The following is a 14,251-nucleotide window of genomic DNA, read 5'->3' on the forward strand; positions in this document are numbered from 1 at the left end:
ACCATCAAGAAAGTGAAAAGACAACCCACAGAATGGAAAAAAATATCTGTAAAGCATGTATCTCACAATGGCCTTGTAACCAGAATAAAGAATTCTTACAGCTCTGTAATAAAAGCACAAAACAATTTTTTAAATGGACAAAGGATTTCAATACACATTTTGCCAAATGAAATATACAGATGGACCGGATGTGGTGGTTCACACCTATAATTCCAGCACTTTGAAAGGCCACGGCAGGAGGATTACTTGAGGCCAGGAGTTCAAGGTCAGCCTGGGCAACAGAGTTAAGACCCTGCCTCTATAAAAAATTAAAATACTACCCAGGTACCGTGGCACACCTGTTGCCCTAGCTACTCAGGAGGCTGAGAAGGGAGGATTGCATGACCCTAAGAGCTTGAGGCTGCAATGAGTTATGATCGCATCACTGCACTCAAGCCCAGGAAACAGAGTGAGACCCTGTTTCTACAGTAAAAAATAAAAATAAAAATAAAATAAAATATAAAATGGCCAATCAGCACATAAAAAGATGTTCAACATCATTAGTCATTAGGGAAATGCAAATCAAAATCACAGTAACACTTCACATCCACCAGGATGGCTAAAATCAGTGTTGGCAAGGGTGTAGGGAAAGCAGAACCTTCCTAAGTTGCTGGTGAGAATGTAAATTAATGTAGCTGCTTTGCAAAATAGTATGACAATTCCTCAAAAAGTTAACCACAGAATTACCATATGATGTAGCAATTCTACTCCTAGGTATATACCTAAGAGAAATGAAAACACATGTCCACACAAAAACTTGTATAGGTATGTTAATAGCAGTATTATTCACAACAGCCAAAAAGTGGAAAAACCCAAATATCCATCAACTGATACATGAAAAGTGTATGGCCATACAATAGAATTTTTTTTTTTTACTATAAGCACTTAATGCTCTTTATTTCCCTATAAGCACTGCTGTAGCTGCATCCCATGAATTTTGATACACTGTGCTTTCACTTTCATTTAATGCAACAATGTTTTTACCTCCCTGTGATTTCCTCCTTGAACCATAGGTTACTTAAAGGTATTTAATTTCAGGCTGGGTGTGGTGGCTCACATCTGTAATCCTAGCACTCTGGGAAGCTGAGGTAGGCAGATCACTTGAGCCTAGGGGTTCAAGACCAGACTGGGCAACACTGCAAAATCCCATCTCTACAAAAAAATACAAACATTAGCCAGGCATGGTGACACACACCCGTAGTCCTAGCTACTTGGGAGGCTGAGGTAGGAGGATCGCCTGTGCCCAGGGAGGTCAAGGCTGCAGTGAGCTGTGATCATGCCACTGCACTCCAGCCTATATAGTGAGACTCTGTCTCAAAAAATACATAAATAAAATAATTTCCAAATGGACAGTCTCCAAATATAGCTACTAGCTCTGTTATTGATTTCTAGCCTAATTCCATTACGGCTCACACACATCGTTCACGTATAGTCAGCCTTTGGCATCCATGGGGGATTGGTTCCAGGACTCATACAGACACCAAAATCTACAGATACTCAAGTCTCTGATATCAAATGGTATAGTATCTACATATAACCTATGCCTATCCTCCCATGCACTTTAAATAATCTCTGGATTACTTACAATGCCTGGTACAATTTAAACACCATGTAAATAGTTATACTGTATTGTTTAGGGAATAATGACAAGGAAAACGTCTGTATGTGTTTAATAAAGACACAATTTTTTTCCAAATATTTTCAGTCTATAGTTGGTTGAATCCACAGATGCAGAACCAAAAGACATGGAGGGCCAATGGTACTTTCAATTCTTTCCAATACAATTAAAGCTTGTTTTGTGGGTTAGAATACCATCCATCTTGGTGAATATTCCAGATGAACTTGAAAACATACGCACAGGGCCAGGCACAGTGGCTCACGCATGTAATCCCAGCACTTTGGGAGGCTGAGGCAGGCGGGTCACTTGAAGCCAGGAGTTTGAGACCAGCCTGACCTGAAACCCCGTCTCTACTAAAAATACAAAAATCAGCCAGGTGTGGTGGCACGTGCCTGTAGTCCCAGCTACTCAGGAGGCTGAGGCAGGAGAATCACTTGAACCTGGGAGGAGGTTGCAGTGAGCTGAGATCACGCCATTGCACTCCAACCAGGGCAACAAGAGTAAAACCTGTCTCAAAAGAGAAAAAAAGGAAAATACATGCACAGTATTCTGCTGCTGCAGGACAGTCTGTTCTATAAATCCCAATTAGGTCAAATTAGTTGATGGTGCTCTTCCGGACTTCTATATCGTAATTTTCCATCTATCTGTTCAATCAACTACTGAAAGAGGAATGCTGTAGTCTAACTGTGGATGTATGTATTTCTCCTTTTAGTTTCATCCATTTTTAATTCATGTATTTGGAAGGCCTGTTGTTAGATATATAGGTATTTAGGACTATTATGTACTCTTGGAGAATTGATACTTTTACCATTATGTAACGTCCTTTTTCTTTTTGAGACAGGCTGTGGTTCCGTCACCCAAACTGGAGTGCAGTGGCACAGTCATGGCTTATTGCAACCTCCAACTCCTGGGTTCAGGTGATCCTCCCACCTCAGCTTCCTGAGTAGCAGAGACTACAGGTGCACACCACCACACCAGGCTGAGTTTTTATTTTTTGTAGAGATGAGGTTTCGCCACGTTGCCCAGGCTGGCCTCAAGCGATCCTCCTGCCTCAGCTTCCCAAAGTGCTGGGATCACAGGTGTGAGCCACCATGCCCGGCCCATGTCCTTCTTTAATCCTTGGTAATTTTCCTGGCTCTGAAATCTACTCTGTCTGATATTAATATAGCCACCCTAGCTTTCCTGATAGTGTTTGCACAGTATATCATTTTACATGCTTTTACTTTTAACCTGTCTCTATTTTTTATTTTTTTATCTTTCTTTCGAGATGGAGTCTTGCTCGGTCACCCAGGCTGGAGTGCAGTGGAGCAATCTTGGCTCACTGCAGCCTCCGCCTCTTGGGATCAAGACATTCTCCTGCCTCAGCCCCCCAAGTAGCTGGGATTACAGGCGCATGCCACCACACTCAGCTAACTTTTGTATTTTTAGTAGAGATGAGGGTTTCACCATGTTGGCTAGGCTGGTCTTGAATTCCTGACCTCAGGTGATCTGCCCACCTCAGCCTCCCAAAATGCTGGGATTACAGGTATGAGCCACCGCACCTGGCCTAACCCATCTATATTTAAAGTGAGTTTCTTTTTTTTTCTTTTTTTAGACAGAGTCTCCCTCTGTCGCCCAGGCTGGAATGCAATGGCGCGATCTCAGCTCACTGCAACCTCCACCTCCCCAGTTGAAGCGATTCTACTGTCTCAGCCTCCTGAGTAGCTGGGCTTACCGGCATGCACCACCACGCCTGGCTAATTTTGGTATTTTTAGTAGAGACAGGGTTTCACCATGTTGGTCAGGCTGGTCTTGAACTTCTGACCTAAAGTGGCCTACAGTGGGTTTCTTATAGACAGTATATACTAGACAGCTGCAGGAATGGATCTTTAAAAAAAAAAAAAAAAAAAAAAAAAAAAAAGTGGCCAGGCACGGTGGCTCATGCCTATAATCCCAGCACTTTGGGAGGCCGAGGTGGAAAGATCGCCTGAGCTCAGAAGTTCGAGACCAGCCCGACCAACATGAAGAAATCCTGTCTCTACTAAAAATACTAAATTAGACGGGTGTGGTGGTGTATGCCTGTAATCCCAGCTACTGGGGAGGTGAGGCAGGAGAATCATTTGAACCCAGTAGGTGGAGGTTGCGGTGAGCCGAGATCACACCACTGCACTCCAGCCTGGGCAACAAGAGCAAAACTCCATCTCAAAAAAAAAAAAAAAAAGTATATACTCGAGTCTTGCTTTTGCACCCAAGCTGAAAAATAGTGTGTTTAGACCATTTACATTTAACACAATGATTAATGTAGTTGGAATAAAGACTATAATCTTCACCACTGTTTCTATTTGTTCCATCTGCTCTTGTGTTTTCCTTCTGTCTCCGTGTTCATTTAGATTAGCTGGATACATTTGTATGATTCCATTTTATCTCCACTATTGGCTTATTACATTTTTTTCAAAAAATATTTTTAGTGGTTGACCTAGGTTTACAACATACATATTTAATTAATCAGAGCCTAGCTTAGAGTAAGTCATAGCATTTCATATGTCATGTAAAGACATTAGAACAGTATACTAGACCAATTATTGATCCCTTCTGACCTTTGAGCTAATTTGTCATAAATTTTATTTCCCATAACATGCCCTAAACACAAAATATATTGTTAATATTTTTTATTTATGGTCATCTTTCAGAGAAATTAGAAAAATATTTTTAAATAATAAAAACTCTATCTCCTAGAAACGTTATTTGTATAGATCCAAATGTCTAATGTCATACCTCTTCTTCCTGAACAACTTCCTTTAATATTTCCAGTAGTGCAGGTCTGATGGCAATGAATTCTCTCCATTTCTGTTTCTCTGAGAGAGCATTTGTCCTTCATTTCTGAAAGATTATTTTTGCCAGATCCTAACACTTTGGGAGGCTGAGGAGGGCAGACTGCTTGAGCCCAAGAGTTCAAAACCAGCCTTGGCAACATGGTGAAACCCCATCTCTACTAGAAATACAAAAAAAATTAGCTAGATGTAGTGGCATGTACCTGCAGTCCTAGCTACTCAGGAGGCTGAGATGGGAGGATGAATTGAGCCCTGGAGGCAGAGGTTGTAGTGAGCTAAGATTGCACCACTGCACTCTAGCCTGGGCCACAGAGTCAGACAAGAAAAAAGAAAAGAAAGGAAAGGAAAAGGGGAAGGGGAAGGAAAAGAAAAAAGAAAAGAAGAGAAAAGAAAAGAAAAGATTATTTTTGCTGTGTACGGAATTCTGGGTTGAAAGGATTTTCTCCCTTTTGGCCATTTAAAGATGTGCTGCATTATCTTTCGGTCTGCATGGGTTCTAATAAGAACCCTGCATTCTTTTTTTCCTCTGGAATTAGTCTCTTTCCTCTGACTGCCTTCAATATTTTCCATCTTTCATATTCTGCAGTTTGAATATGATATGCCTCGGTGTTTTCCTGTCATTTGCCTGGTTTGGGGGATGATCTATTGGTGTTCTCTGAGCTTCACAGATCTTTGGTGTCCATCATTAATTTTAGAAAATTCTTGGTCATTACATCTTCAAGTATTTCTTCTGCCCCATTTTCTTTCTTTTCCTTCTCAGACTTTACAAATTCAGACCACTTGATATTGTCTCACAGCTCATGGGTTCTCTGCCCTATTTTTTTCACACTTCAGCTGTATTCAAGTTCACAGACTCCTTCTTTGGCTACACCAAGTTTAATAATGAGCTTGTTGAAGACATTTTTCACCTATGTTACTGTCATTTTCATTTTTAGCATTTATTTTACTTTCTTACAGTGTCTATCTCTCTGCTGAAATATCCTACCTGACCATACAAGTTGCCTGCCTTTTCTACTAGAGATTTTAACATACTGAACAGTTATTTTAGATTCCATGTCTGGTAGTTCCAAAGAATTTGGTCTTAAAAATGTCCTGTCTCAATTCCATGTCTGGTAGTTCCAAAGAATTTGGTCTTAAAAGTGTCCTGTCTCAATAGTGTGTTGTTCTTCCTTCCTTCTTTTTATGCCTCAAAAACTTTTTTGAAAGCAGGATATCCTTTGTAAGACAGCTAAGACTGAGGTAAATAGTTTTTATGCCTGGGAAATGGGCCCGCCTTTCCTTCTGCCAGATCTTTAGTGTGTGGAGGTTGAGTCAATCTATTGTCAGAACAGAAGCGTGGTTTGGAATTTGTTGCTGCCATGGTTACCCACAATGTACCACCAGCTTCGAACTGTGTTAGGGTAGTGGCTGGTTTGCCAGAGGATGTTTTCCTCAGTGTCTGTTCGACCTTCAGCTTTTTTGGTCTTCCTTTTACGCTGCATCTGAGCTGGTCTGCCTCCACGTTCTTGCGCCTCGCACCGATCTCCAGTGTCACCTGTCAGTCCACAGCTGTTAGCCTCCTATGGGTGGGAAGATTCTCTGACATTAGGATTAAGCCTTGGTCTTGGGCAAACACTGTCTTCCTTGGTGACTGGGGTGTGGCCTTCTCAGTGCTCCTGCCCTTTCTCCTCCACTAAAGTTCTGGGCCTAGCACATATTCCTGTCCCTCGCCAAGGACGAAAGACTTTTTTTCTGTTCTCTTTCCACAGTGGTTTAAGGCTCTTATCTCATAGGAGCAAAGAAGGGAAGAAGGACTCAGACAGGGCTTCGTGTCTTTCCAAAAGGATCTACTGTCCCTCTCCTCCAGGGGGAACAGTAAGGGACACTTTCTCAGTACCCACACCCTTGCCTCAATCTTTTTTGTAAGCATCCAATGAAATCTGTGGAGAAGAGCCTGTGAGTGGATACAAACTCCCCGTGTCTACAGCCCCCCAGGCGATCTCTGTTTTCTTGCTGGTCCACGCTAAGTTCATTAAATTTTAACTGAATTCTCCTGCGGGATGTTCACTTTGTCTGTCTCAGGTAAACAAGTGCTCAGGTCTTACCTTTCCAAGGGGGTGCCTGTCTCTCCTCACAGTTTGGGTTGGGAGGTTGTCCTGCAACCTCAGCTCACTGATGAATTCAAGAAGATATCAGCATGCAGACTTCTGGGGTTTGTTGTTGCTGTCAAGGTAGGAACGATGCTCTCTCTAGCTTTCTCCATTCTAAGTAGAAGCTAAAAGTCCCCAACTATCTGCTTTTCAGCCAAACTTTAAAGGCTGTTTAATGAATGTGGCTAGCTTTGCTCACTATAGGCATATATGAAAGAAAATAATTTCAGGTCATACTTCCAACTCAGCAACAAAAATATCTCTGTAATCCCAATAAAGCATGCAAAATTACTGTTTTAAAATGCAGGCAATAGCCAGAATTTTACATGTCAAACGTATTATTATAGCTGTTAAAGAAACTATATCCTACCAAAGAATAGTTCTGGTATTTTGATCATTAATTTGTTAAGTTCTAATTTATCAACATGTGAAAACTGTATCCATTTCTTTAGAATAAGTATTACATATCTGTCCAACAAGTCAACTGTGTACTTCTCTCTGTATAACAATAAAGGCAAAATGGGAAAAAAGTACATAGGAAAAACATACCTTTTACTCACTGGTTAATTTCATTCAATACACTTTCTACCACTGCAAAATTTCAGTTCCTTGAAGACAGAAATTTCTTTGCCTTTCTACCTGATATGCAAAGAAGCTTACATACTGCGGACCTCTTATGACACAATCGCAGAGGTAATATTACCTACTTAAATAGTGGCAGCAATGGTCTGGAAAGCTGATCTGTATATTACTGTATAGAAAGAACACACAACACTATAAATTTTCATGGCACAATAGAACTGAAAGTACACTTTAAAATTTTTAATTTAACTAGTTCCTTTTGTTTAAAGTCACTTGAGCTATTTTCAGAGAAAAACCCTGAATAAAAACTCTTCAATTTTTTTCAATAAAACATTTATACTTAATCCCTGCCTTTCCTTAGCTCAATGCTGTTGCAATATTTAAACATGACATCTACTATGTAAATGTAAATATATGACATCTACTATGTAAATCATTTAAATATGACATTTACGTAAATGTATTACAGCTGCATAAATACTTAAGATGAATAGTGGAACACGGGTATTTTAGAGGTACAATCTCACAGAATCTCAAATTTAATTACTTTTTAAAACACGTGGGGACAAAATGTTCAGTTGACAAAGAGAAATAACCTGGTTTTCTTTAATTTTATAAAATGAGTGAAAGAAAATGAATTTTTAAAACAAGACAATCTTTGGCTGGGCATGGTGGCTCACACCAGTAATCCCTGCACTTTGGGAGGCCAAGGCAGGAGGATCGTTTGGCCCAGGAGTTCAAGACCAGTCTGGGCAACAAAGCGAGACCCTGTCTCTATTTATAAAAATTAATAAAATAAAAAACAAGATACTCTTTATGTTCTATGAGGTTGGCAAAGTCAACTAAAAACACCCAATCAGTGTTTGTGAGGACATGAAGAAATAAGATTCCTTCTCATTTATTACTGTGGAGGTATAAATTGGCCCAGTTTTACAACAGACATTTGGTAAGGCATTAGTATTTTCAAAAATATGTCTATCTTTTGATCCAGCAATTCAACCTCAAGAAAATGTACACACAGCACTATTTGTAACAGCACAGAGCAAAAAATAAAAACCAAAAAAATAAATAACTGGCTGGGCACAGTGGCTCACGCCTGTTATCCCAGCACTTTGGGCGGCTGAGGCAGGCGAATCACTTGAGGTCAGGAGTTCAAGACTAGCCTGGCCAACATGGTGAAACCCTGTCTCTACTAAAAACACAAAAAATTAGCCAGGCATGGTGGTGCGTACTTCTAATCCCAGCTACTCGGGAGTCTGAGACAGGAGAATCGCTTCAACCTGGGAGGCAGAGGTTGCAGTAAGCCGAGACTGTGCCGTTGCACTCCAGCCTGGGCAACAGAGCGAGAGTTCGTCTCACAAAAAAAAAAAAAACAACTTCCCATCTGTGGAGTTTGTATACCTGGAAATGGGCCAGAAAAAATTGTTTTAGAGTATATCAACAAAATAGAATACCATGTAGCCATTTAAAAAATAACGATCAGGCAGGGCACGGTGGCTCACACCTGTAATCCCAGTACTTTGGGAGGCCAAGGTGGGCAGATCACTAGGTCAAGAGATCGAGACCATCCTGGCCAACACTGTGAAACCCCATCTCTACTAAAAATACAAAAATTAGCTGGGCGTGGTGGCACCCACCTGCAGTCCCAGCTACTAGGGAGGCTGAGGCAGGAGAATCGCTTGAACCCAGGGGGCAGAGGTTGCAGTGAGCGGAGATCACGCCACTGCACCCCAGCCTGGTGACAAAGCGAGACTCTGTCTCAAAAAATAAATAAATAAATAATGATCTAAAACAGTATGAGAGCCCCAGAGCACAGACTCAAAAGTGGTAGCTACTATAAGAATCCTGAATTCTTAAGATAAAGGTGAAACTGTTTAAGCTTCCAGTAAGTAAAAAAGTTGCCAGCAATGAGGAAAAAGATTGTCCATTAGAATTCTCATCAGAAACACCAAAAACCATAACGTAACTGCAAAAAATCAGCACAAATGTGGCCTGAGACTGCTAAATTGGCTTTCTTTGCTATCTGTTTAACCAAACACAAAACTATAAAACAAGTGAGTCAGTGACAGATAGATAAATAAATAACCAGGTTAAGTAGGATTAAAATGACTAGCACCGTGGGTACCATTTTATTTTTCCGATACCAATAATAGTTAACATTACCATGTTCTTACTTTCCACCAGATTCTGTTCCAAGTTCCAAGCACTTTTATTTATATTCACTCATTTAATCCTCAAAGACAATGAGGTAACAATACTATTATTTCTATTTTACAGATGAAGAATCTCAGAGAGAGGTTAAGTGTCTTGCCTAGGCTAGTAAGGGACTGAGCTAAGATAAAACCTACATGGAATGAATAAATCTTTCTTTAGAGTAAAAAAATAATAATAAAAAATAAATTAAAAAAAGATAAAACCTACAATCTAACTCCTCAGCACCAGCCTCTTCCCCATCACATTTATACTACCTTTAAATGAATAAGCTTCTGACTTAAGGAAAGAAATGCCTTTGAAAAATAAGTTGCCTGCCTAGGTCCAACTACTCTGTGTTCACTTCTACACTGGATTAAAAAATTACTACACCATCAACTTTCTCCTTGAGCTTATTCTCATTTTAGGACAAGTGCTTCTATTACAGACAGAACCCTCTGTGTGCCTGAAGTGTGCGCACTCAGAGTTCCTCTCTATGGCTAAGGTTGCCACCTAGTGGAACGAAACGAAAATCTTCACACAAAGTATAAAGCATTCTGAGGCTAGAGATGAATGTTAAAACGTGTCTGTTTTCAATGGGTCTTCCCTGGAAACACACATTCCTTATATCATTAACAAAAACTTGTTTTGTTTTGTTTTTGTTACTGATTTACGTAATACTGGCACTTTCAACTAAAAGACTGGTGGTACCTTACCCGAGGTTCCTGTAAGTGGCTGTTCCCTCTGGTGTCTCTACAGCACCGTGTGAACACCAAAATGACAAAATGCAAACAGCTGAACTACGCTTCCTATGCCATTCTACCCACTCAGCCTGGAAGGTCAAGGACAGCAACCTCATTCACTGTGATCTTCTTCCACCACCAAGTGTGCAGAATGACAGGAGCCAGGAAAAGGAATCTGAAGACAGTGGGTCTCAATCTTCCTCTATTCTATCAACATAAACTGGACCTTTTACCAAGTTCCCAACAAGGGGAATTTGTTCTCCAGGTGACATTTGATAATGTCTAAAGAAAGTTTTGGTTGTCACACTGCAGGGAAGCTAAGCTACTGGTATCTAAACAAGCCAAGGATGCTGATCAATGCCCTACAAGGCTCAGGACACTCCCCACACCAAAAAAAAAATACTCAACCAACCCCAAATGTTAACACTGCCAAGGTCGAAAGCCCTGCTTAACCCCCACCATCCTTCTTAAGAGGGACACAGATCAGTGAAAAATACCAGTTTATAACAATAAGCTGAGCCTACAAACCCAATTCTATTTAACATATATAAACAAAGTATTTTTGGCACTTTTAATAAACTTTTCTAGGAATATACAATGTATACTGTACACAGAATACAGCATTAACCTTGATAAATCACAGAAGAAATGTACTTTGTATTTTCAGAACTTTACCAAGAATTCTTTACCACTTAAGGAAGAGACCAGTTATGACATCTAAGTTGCCAATACATCGTAACTACATTGGCCCATTGGTGGCTATCATCTTCATGATGACTCTACAATAGAAAGATATACAGCTGTTTCAATTCCATTCCATTTACATTCTAGGATAACTGCCTGAGCATTTATACATTTTTGAATCTTTTTTTTTTTGAGACAGAGCCTTGCTCTGTTGTCCAGGCTGGAGTGCAGTGGCACAATCTAGGCTCACTACAACCTCCACCTCCCAGGTTCATGCGATTCTTGTGTTTCAGCCTCCCAGGTAGCTGGGATTACAGACACGCGCCAGCATGTCCGGCTAATTTTTGTACTTTTAGGAGAAACGGGATTTCACCACGTTGACCAGGCTGGTCTTGAAATCCTGACCTCAAGTGATCGCCTAAGGCAGGCCTCCCAAAGTGCTGGGATTACAGTCATGGGTCACAGCACCTGGCTGAAGTAAATTTTTAAACCATAAAAAACATATTTTAAAGAATAAAAATATATTTTCATTTATTCTTTACATTACACTTAGGGTATTACACTGACTTTTTAAGAAAGTATGTGTATCAGTAGGTTATATTATCTATGAACTTAATTTCACAAAAGCAAAGATGATGTTACAAATCATTTGTTATAAGAGTTTTCACTGACTTTGGGAGGCCAAGGCAAGCAGATTACCTGAGGTCGGGAGTCTGAGACCAGACTGACCAACATGGAGAAACCCGGTCTCTACTAAAAATACAAAATTAGCCAGGCGTGGTGGCATGCCTATAATCCCAGCTACTCGGGAGGCTAAGGCAGGAGAATCGCTTGAACCCGGGAGGCAGAGGTTGTTGTGAGCCAAGATTGCACCATTGCACTCCAGCCTGGGCAACAAGAGCGAAACTCCGTCTCAAAAAAAAAAAAAAAGGTGTTCACTGAATCTGGTGAAACAAAAGCCACTCTAGGAAAAAAACTAAAGTCCTTCCCACAATCTTTGTTTTTGCTATTCCCTCTGCCTGGATACTCGCCTTACAGTTCCACACGTGGACACTATTCTGACCCTTGGCAAGGCTAGCTCCACCCCATTTTTCCTGTTTTGGCTTATTTCACCTTTTTTCAGAGGTTGTATCTGAACTTCACCACCCACACCTTACCATAGAGCTCATTTATTTTCTTCCTAGCATTTCTTACAATCCGCAGTATTTTCAAATTTTGTATATTGTCCTCCACTTCAGAATGGAAGCTCCATAAAGACAGGGACTGGTCTATCTTACCCCTATATTTAGCAAAATGACTAGGGCACTTAGGAGGAGACCATTAAATATTTCTTGAATAAACAGGCTTACGAATAAACATTAATAAACTGTAACAAAAATCCCAGAAATTGTCAACAAGGGAATAAAAAGACAACAGAGAATAAGAGAATGAAAATAAATTATACCATTTCCAAGTAAATGATGGGGAGATTACAACATATAATAAAGACAGTAAATGTAAAATGACAGTCAGAACTGATTCAAAAGTTAAAGCCAGCCATATGCCATCTAGAAAGGAAATACTTAAAACAACAACAAAAAAATACAGACAGAAAGTAAAAGATGGGCAAAAATATATAAAATTTTTAAAAAGCCAGAGGTTATGATAGTCAGATGGGAATAAAGCCAGACATCAAGGAAAAGAACATTAAATACAACAAAGGGGGACACATTATAATGATTTTGAACACAATTCTTAAAATAAACTATGACTGCCAAGAACGTTTATAAACTAAAAACTCTGCATGAAAATATAAAAAGCAGTAACTACAGGAAAAATAAACAAAAACATAAAAGTTGTGAGAGATTCTGATGTTTGCTCAGTCACTGCTTAGATCAAGTAGTCAAAAAATAAATATGTATGTAGATGGTGATCTGATAAGATTATATTTTCTGTTAAAATGAAAACACAACAAACAACCAAGATAAAAGAAGTAGTTCACAAAGAAATAAGGAAAGAACAAATACAAAAGCGCACCATAGAGAAAATAACAGTGAGAAAATTAAGTCCGAGGGCCACGCTCTGAAAAACCGCACACTATTAAATTTGAAATTTTAAAAAGAATGATTTTGTAGAAAAACACAAAATTATCAAAATTGACTCGCAAGATAGAAAACTTAAGGACATAAGCAAATAAAACATTAAGAATGTTGCCAAGAAAGCAATTAGCCAGATACATTCATGGGTATATGCCTTCACATTTTTAAAGAATCTACTATTCTCATAAGGAATGAGGGGGGGGAGAGGAAGAAAAACTACTTTTCTTTTTATGAACCCAGCATAATAACCATAACCAAAATCTGACAAAGCACACAAAAAAGAAAAGTGACCATACTGAAACAATTGTCCTAAATACATTAATATTAAAAATTTAGAAATACTTGAAGCCAAAGAAAGGTTATCTAGGAGCGTAAGGGTGGTTAAATATTAAGAAACCTAGCAGTACATTTCACCATATATTAAATAAGTTAGCAAAAACAAAGATCTGAAAAGATGCAAAAATATTTTCTCAATTTACTTCTGCATTATCTTCCTGATTTCTATGGCTACTTCATTAAAATAAAAAATACATAGCCAATGTGTAAGATATGTAAAGACATTTGCTTCAGCATTGTTAACTATTTTAAAACTCATTAATCAGGTACACACAGTGGAATACTAACCAGCCATACATCGTTATGGAATATTTGTAATGCTGAGAAAGCAAACTAAAAGAATAAACATCAAATTATTTACAGAACTTGTTCCTGATTATGTAAGATTTAACTACCAAGCATATGTTATCACAAGACACGGATCACATATCCATGATGCATGTTTAATTTCTGCATCACATATGCTAGAGTTTAATATTACTATTTTACTCTATGTATTTCCAGATTGTTATTGTTTTCTAGGGGGGAAAGTGAAAATTCTCATTTTGCCCCTATAAGCTACGCAATAAGGAAATAGAAAAGAGTTTAGGCCAACAAAGGCCATATAAAATGACAAATGAAAACGGGTAATATTAAGGAAGTATAGATAAAAGATACACAAACAGGAAAAAGCAAAGTTAAAACAATCGTATCCACAGAAAGAGCACACAAGGGACAGAAAGTGACAGCTTAGCGTGCAGATTACAAGAACATCTGGGCTTCCCACTGCTAAACACACAGTGTACTCCTAAAATAACCCCAAAGAAATGCTATTAAGAAATTCTAGAGCTTCATGTACACTCTTACAGAGCTACTGCAATCTCTTTCCTATCAACCACCCGCCTCAAGTTAAACATCTGCTTACATAACAGACATGCTACACTATGCTGCCATCTGCAGAGCAGACTTAACACTAAAATTCCCACTGAGAACACTTAAATATGTTTGTTGAAGGCATCAAAGTAAATGACGGAGAAACTAAAACTTAACTAGAGGTACAATT

General features: G+C 39.2%; 1 protein-coding gene across 4 annotated transcripts in view; it reads right to left on the minus strand.

Moving 5' to 3' along the window:
* The window catches only part of GTF2E2 (general transcription factor IIE subunit 2), a 102,213-nt gene that overhangs the window by 12,484 nt on the left and 75,478 nt on the right, over positions 1–14,251 (minus strand). Inside the window, exon 7 of one of the 4 annotated variants that reach the window (XM_063709185.1) lies at positions 8,959–10,890. The exons of 2 other annotated variants lie outside the window; for them this stretch is intronic. In XM_063709185.1, coding sequence (XP_063565255.1) covers positions 10,880–10,890 — 11 coding nt within the window. In that variant the 3' untranslated portion in view covers positions 8,959–10,879. Of the gene's footprint in view, positions 1–8,958; positions 10,891–14,251 lie in introns of those variants that run through there. One more of the 4 variants, XM_063709184.1, reaches the window with a different exon arrangement.

This window comes from Gorilla gorilla, chromosome 7 (assembly GCF_029281585.2).
Source record: "Gorilla gorilla gorilla isolate KB3781 chromosome 7, NHGRI_mGorGor1-v2.1_pri, whole genome shotgun sequence".
NCBI classification, from domain to species: domain Eukaryota; kingdom Metazoa; phylum Chordata; class Mammalia; order Primates; family Hominidae; genus Gorilla; species Gorilla gorilla.